Raw genomic sequence first — 6,680 nt, 5'->3', positions numbered from 1 at the left:
CCTAATTCTATGAGCACAATGAAGATAAATTAGCAAGAAATCGGCAACTACGTGAAATTTAAAAGTGGAAGTAGATCGTGTAAAGATTTTCGCATCGCGCACGAACCTTCCTTTCTCTATTTTCTTCATGTTTTTATTTTTATTTTTTGAGTTTGTCAAGTCACTTGTCCTTATTACTTTTGGTCAATGTTGTTCTATATGACCTATTTTTTTTGGATTGAATCGAGCTGAATCCGACCTAAATTTGGGTTGGTTGGTTTTGGCATGAATTATTACTTCAACATTTTAAATTACAATTAGAAGATCTCTGTACAATAATTTAAGAATAGCATGACTGTCGAAATTGTAAAAGTTAAAAAAAAAATTGTATAATTTGTGATATCTTAAAAATTGTCTTAAAAAAAAAAGGGTAATTTGTCATAGAAGTTGACATTTTCCCGTGACCATGTTGTAGACCCATATGGTAATTGCCTATAGAGGGGAGCTTCAGAGGGTTATCTGAAAATATTAAAATGAAAAGAAAATATTGCTTTCTGTACACTGTCGGCATTTGCCAATTGTCGTAACTGGAACCGCAAATTAATGCATAAAATGTCCTAAATGACCTTACGAAAGGCTACCAATAATATTTTAATAATTAAGTTCAGCAAAACAGTTAAAATGTCTAAAATGCCCTTACTAAAATCCCTCCACTAATATTTTAATAATTAAGTTAAGCAAGTCCAACTGTCACCGTCATATAGCAGACACCTGTCCGAGCGCCGAATCTCCTCGTACGCTAACCACCGAAAAGATCGCAATAATAATTAGATTAATTGGGATTTAAAGTTGTTTTTGATTAACTTAATTAATTTTCAACAGTGTTCTTTGTCGCTTTCCCTGCTTCCTTTACAACTTTTCTCTGTACACCCCAAAAAATTATGGTAGTTGCTCTGTTTCGTTCTCCGTATTTAAGAAACCTACCTTTCTCACTCCTTAAGCCTCCGCGTCCGGCGCACGATAGCCCTGACCCTGCTTTGCTTCTCCTTCTATATAAAGTCTCTCTCGAATTGTCTTATAACTTCTTTTGTTTGATTGTCATGCGAGTTTCACCTGAAAGTTCTCAGCTCATTTCTGTTTAGATCTCGTCTTCATCGTTTAATGATCGGGGAAGAATCCGGTAATCAGCTGTGTATTTTCTTGTGTTAACAAGTTTTGGGAATCGGAGTTAGTTTTTCGTTAAGTTTTGTTGATTTTTTAAGTTGATTGATGCTTCATTTGATTAATTCTACCACTTCTCTAATCATTTCGGAATTGGTTTGATTTTGCTTGCTGGATGTATTTATCGTAATGATTCTTTTTTTGTTAATTCAAGATGTCATGTTTATTTTGGATGTTCTCTGCTTTTTTTTTTTTCTCGCTTCCATTTGTCTGGTGATAAATCGAGGGAAAAAGAATGTTATAAGCACTGAATATTACATGATTACTTCCGCATTCGGTAATCCTGGCTTCATTGGTCATGCAGAATATTGATTTAGCTTCTTCTATAGGCCTTCTTTTCTTGTTTGTCTTTTCTTCGCCTTAGGTTTTACAAAGGTTTAAGTAAATAGATGAGAATGTCAGATCAGACGGATCTTTTATATCAGGCTGGCTTCTGTTTCGTTGTTAAGCACGACGGGAAAATAAAGGAACGGACAGGCTTCCGATATCCCATGTTGTTTTACTTGAGAAAAATTGACAAATGCATTTCAGTTGAAGTGGAAATGCAATGTTTTTGCTGATACTATTACTGATATATGGAATCCGTGTTGACCTGAAATGGGAAGTTGATGTCATGATCTGGTATTGCAGAGTATTCAAAAACTCTCTGAATCAGGTGATTTGGAGTTTGGCATGTGGGGACATCAGCGCGAGGCAACATCAATGTACAAAAGAATGTCATCAAGAGATTATTCACCAGTAACTGATGTAGAAGATAACTCGGGTAATGTATCCATTGCCTACTGAGTTATTTTGCTTAATCCTACTCTTAACATTGGCCTTTTGTTGAATTTGATAGATTCAGCGCATTTTTCCAGTTTGAATATGAGGCGTTTAGTGCGTCGATATGCTCTAGAGCATTGGCACTTTGGCAGTCTCTAGGGAATTTGCTATACTTCTGTGATATTGGATTGAGGAAGAATAGATAAGGGAACAAATACAAAAATTTAAGTGGGAAATTCATATAATAAAATATAGATTCTTTGTGGAGTATAATCACTAGACAAGATGAATTGTTGGTTTTTTTAAAATCTTGACAACCGAAATTTAGCCATCTGCAATAACACTTTGGTTTAATTCTCTTTTTTTGTTTTAGCTCCTTTACAGAATGATATGGGTGTGGAAACTACAAATCCTCCTTGGCAACGTTCATTCATACATGTTCTGGTGGCAACCATATCTTCGTTCTTATTTGGCTACCATTTAGGGTTTGTGCATTGTCTTCAACTTAGCATTTGGCCTTTCATCTTCATTGTCCTATTCCTATTAGAACTCAATATCAGGCATTTTACGTAAGCCTATTGAATCTTCTACCAGAGTAGTCAATGAACCACTCGAAAGCATCTCTCTGGATCTTGGCTTCAACGGGAATACCCTGGCAGAAGGTATTGTACAGTTGATATTCCTTTTTCTGCTACACTATGACTTCCATTACTGTCTCTAATTTGATTCATTATATGGCTTTATGTTAATGAAGGTCTGGTGGTGAGTACATGTTTGGGCGGTGCTTTTGTTGGATCTCTCTTTAGTGGCTGGATAGCTGATGGAGTTGGACGCCGTATGGCTTTTCAGTTATGTGCTTTGCCTATGATCATTGGGGCCTTGATCAGGTGACCTTTTTGTTATCATGGCAATGAACATAGCTATAGCATGCAACATTAAGACATACACGTCACCCTGTTTTCCTTTGTTTTTATTAATGAATGCCTCCAGCTTTGATCTGCAATTTTGATGTCATTGACGTCCCACTGAGTTTTTCGACATTAGTTGATAATTCTAACTCAGGTTTCTGGTTGTATATTACATAGCTTGAAGCATAACTTATTTCCATACCTGGGTAATGTAAAAAGCAATTGGAAAGTCAGACTCAATGCATGACAACTTTATCTTATTACATCCCGAAAGAAAACATTTACTATCTCTTGATTTTAAAGTAATACAAAGTTGAGATAATAATCTGATATTAGGAAGTTATATTACCTTTGGTTTGGCTCATGACAGTTTTATAGTTTTACATTGTCAGTGATTATTAGTTGTGTGTTAAGTCATGCCATAGTCAAAAGTCATGAATAGCTCTTCTTGAGAACAAAAAAAAGTGAATAGCTACTATCTTATAACCTCTTTCTATCTGAAGACAGTTTATTTTTCCCTGTTCATGTCTAGAGAGTGTTTAACACTCTTAACTGTAAGTTACTGCCTTTCTGGTCTCTCTTGAAATCCTGATCAAGAAAACATTCATCATTTTTCAGTGCAACAGCTAAAAATCTTGAGGGAATGCTTTTAGGAAGGCTATTAGTTGGGAGTGGAATGGGTCTTGGGCCCCCTGTTGCAGCCCTTTATGTGACAGAGGTGCGTAACACATATTTCTGAATTGCTTTTCGGGTATTGTTTTGTTCATCAATGTAGGAAGTTTCTTTCTGTAACTGAAATTTTATTTTTTATTTGAGTAGGTTTCTCCTGCTTTCGTGAGGGGAACTTATGGAAGTTTCATCCAAATTGCAACATGTCTTGGACTAATGGGGGCTTTGTTAATTGGTATCCCTGTCCAAGAAATCTCTGGCTGGTAAGATGTGCATTTGTAATAGCTTGATCGTATGTTAATATGAATCTTTCAAACACACTTTTCCCAACTTAAGGAGCACTCATTATCATTTTATCTGCATCTTTAAGAGTGTATCAACAATGCTTTTCTAATTTAAAAATGTTCAGGTGGCGCATTTGTTTCTTGGTATCTACAATTCCTGCTGTGATACTTGCCCTTGGAATGATGTTTTGTGCAGAGTCTCCTCATTGGCTGTACAAGGTTCTTTCAACTTCAAATAATTCTTTGCTTTGGGCTGCATGACTGAAATCTTAAGTTTCATATACTGATCAGTTGATGATTGGTAAAAAATGTATCAGGTGTTTTCGATGCTTGCATGATGTTATTATTTGTTCTTATCAGTATTTGTGTAGTCTACATGAGTGATTTTGTGTCGGTGTGACAATTGTGCATCTTCTGTCTGACACATTGTTTTCTGCTTCATGTGGCTCTATCTGATTTTTTATTATTTGAATTTTTGCCTGTCACATAGTTCACGTGTTCTTTCTGTCTTAAAAGTTCCATTTTTCCCTTAAGAGAAAGTTATGCTAAAGTGGCCCATTTATTATTGGATGAGTTTAATCCCATTAAGTGACTCAGCCTTTCTTGCGGTGGTTTGGTATAAGACTATCACTAACAGTGTCTTTGTTTCATAAAGAGAGGAAGAAGTGCTGAAGCTGAAGCTGAATACGAGAGGCTTTTAGGAGGGTCACATGTCAAAACTGCAATGGTGGAACTGTACAAATTAGATAGGGGGGATGACGCAGATGCTGTTAAGCTCTCAGAATTATTTTATGGTCGGCATTTTAGAGGTAGATATGGTTTGTTTTTGGTACATTTTCATGTGCTTTATGAGTAAATCTGTCCTTTTTATTTTTACTGCTGCTGAAACTATTGTGCTTAATTGCTATCATCTTTGGCTCTCTCTATGCTATTTTCTTTTTGGCTCTGTTATTCACGCGTTCCTTTTGCAGTTGTTTTTATTGGGTCAACCCTATTTGCTTTACAACAGCTATCTGGTATAAATGCTGTATTTTATTTCTCTTCTGCTGTATTTAAAAGTGCTGGAGTACCTTCGGACCTTGCAAATGTCTTTGTAGGAATTGCAAATTTTTCAGGTATACCTTTTCATCCAGTAGCTTTCTTGCACCTGCTGGGTTTCTTGATTGACTCTTAATGTGAGAAATCTTATTCTCAGGATCTATTGTTGCGATGATTTTGATGGATAAACTAGGCAGGAAGGTGCTTCTTTTATGGAGCTTCTTGGGCATGGTACATTCTAATACAAATCAACGTTCATTGAAGCCTTTCCAGTGATTATGATTATAGAGTTGCTTGATTTGCACTTTAAATAGATTTCTTAAATAGATATTAATATAACTACCTCTGAAATGGTAATAGAAGTTAATAGTAACTTCTCCTGAGTTGTTTAAATGTAAAATCAGTCTATAATATCTGAAGCCTTTAGGCAGTGTCGATGTTCCTCCAAGTTGCTGCTGCAAGTCCGTCCTTATCGCACTCTGGAGCTGTGTGCCTATCAGTTGGTGGCATGCTGATGTGAGTCCTATCTCTAGAAATTCTGCTTCTCTTACTTCATTCTTGTATACCAATTATGTTGGGCATGCCTATCTGGTGCTGAACTGGCTGTAGGTTGCTTTCTATCTAAATCCCAGATAGAGTGATGTATATAGAAAAGTGGAATTAATCAATATTGCATGTAATTTTCTGTGTTGTTTGCGAGATAAAAATGGCAAGTTTTACCATTTAATCACCAACCCAGTTCTTACCTAAATCCTGATAACTGCATAGCATTTTTCAGTTTCTGGTATAGCGATAACTGGATGCAGCTACTAATTGTGAAGACTTTGTGTAGGTTTGTTCTAACATTTGCAGTAGGAGCTGGACCAGTACCTGGTCTTCTCCTTCCAGAAATCTTCCCCAGTCGAATTAGGGCCAAAGCCATGGCTGTCTGTATGTCAGTGCACTGGGTAACTTTCTTGAGCTTTACTATGTTGTTGTTTCTTTTTCTTTTTTCTTTTTTCTTTTTTTTTTTGTTTCTTTTACCCGTTTCATTTAAACTTGAACAGAACTTGGAATCTTACTTTCTACTTAATTTAAAATGTCAACTGTGTTTTTTAGGGGACTAATGACTTTAGCTCAGTTTTATTTTATCTCATTCCCAGAACTGCTGTTGACAGGTGATAAATTTCTTTGTGGGATTGCTGTTCTTGCGCTTGCTGGAGCAACTTGGCTCACAGCTCTTGTACTCAATGTTTGCGACCTTTTGCTTATTGGCAGTTGTTTTTGTGAAGAGAAATGTAATGGAGACCAAAGGAAAGTCGCTCCAAGAAATTGAGATTGCGCTGCTTCCACAGAACTAGAGGTATTCCCCCATTTGAATATAGGGTGGGAAGTCTATGTAAGCTTGTGGTTTTTTTCTTGCGACCTGCCATGTAAGAAACTGATCCTGGAAATGCTTCGAGCACCTATCTCCAGGGAAGCTTGTTTATTTACAGGGAGAGACAAGACTGAGAAGAGAACTCGTGGTTTTTGTCCAAGAAAAAAGAGCCATACAGTTGTCAAGATTTTGCAGTGAGTACAAGTTTGTGCTCTCTAAGGAAAACGTCAGCGTGTGTATATGTATGATAAACTAGGCTCCACCCAATGAAAGAAATAGCCTGAAAACTTTATTAAGTTCGTTTCAGAGTTTGAATTGAGGCATTTACATTTGCAATGGCAGAATAGACCAGAAATATATTTTAAATTGTATTTCCATTTCATTGTTTCAGATCTAATGATCATATACTCACAGTTTCCACTTTAGTCCCTAATGAATTCAATCAAGAATGTTGAAGGATCC

The 6,680-nt window shown here is 36.3% G+C and overlaps 1 protein-coding gene across 4 annotated transcripts; it reads left to right on the top strand.

Moving 5' to 3' along the window:
- Positions 1-907: 907 nt before the first annotated feature.
- On the top strand, positions 908-6,643 carry LOC110818632 (Major facilitator superfamily protein). Of its 4 annotated transcripts, XM_022047568.2 has the most exons (15): positions 910-1,159; positions 1,831-1,963; positions 2,336-2,447; positions 2,557-2,624; positions 2,717-2,849; positions 3,489-3,588; positions 3,690-3,802; positions 3,949-4,042; positions 4,479-4,632; positions 4,795-4,938; positions 5,019-5,092; positions 5,289-5,377; positions 5,694-5,808; positions 6,019-6,203; positions 6,317-6,608. In XM_022047568.2, the coding sequence occupies exons 2-14, from the start codon at positions 1,873-1,875 to the stop codon at positions 6,199-6,201; spliced, it is 1,470 nt and encodes a 489-aa protein (XP_021903260.1). In that variant the 5' UTR covers positions 910-1,159; positions 1,831-1,872; the 3' UTR covers positions 6,202-6,203; positions 6,317-6,608. The 4 variants fall into 4 exon arrangements, 3 of the variants coding, with proteins under 3 accessions (XP_021903260.1, XP_021903259.1, XP_021903261.1); XR_015813430.1 differs by having other exon boundaries at positions 908-1,159; positions 5,293-5,377; positions 6,019-6,608; XM_022047567.2 differs by having other exon boundaries at positions 6,019-6,643.
- The last annotated feature ends 37 nt before the right edge of the window (positions 6,644-6,680 follow it).

This window comes from Carica papaya, chromosome 7 (genome assembly GCF_054855325.1).
Source record: "Carica papaya isolate Zhongbai chromosome 7, ASM5485532v1, whole genome shotgun sequence".
NCBI classification, from domain to species: domain Eukaryota; kingdom Viridiplantae; phylum Streptophyta; class Magnoliopsida; order Brassicales; family Caricaceae; genus Carica; species Carica papaya.
This window is presented reverse-complemented; position numbering and strand designations above follow the sequence as displayed.

Excerpts from the sequence above, each read along its gene's own strand:
- LOC110818632 (XM_022047567.2), top strand. The coding sequence starts at position 1,873 with ATGTGGGGACATCAGCGCGAGGCAACATCAATGTACAAAAGAATGTCA. Across the intron at positions 2,850-3,488 it reads ATCATTGGGGCCTTGATCAG|TGCAACAGCTAAAAATCTTG; the intron begins GTGACCTTTTTG and ends ATCATTTTTCAG. Across the intron at positions 4,939-5,018 it reads AGGAATTGCAAATTTTTCAG|GATCTATTGTTGCGATGATT; the intron begins GTATACCTTTTC and ends TCTTATTCTCAG.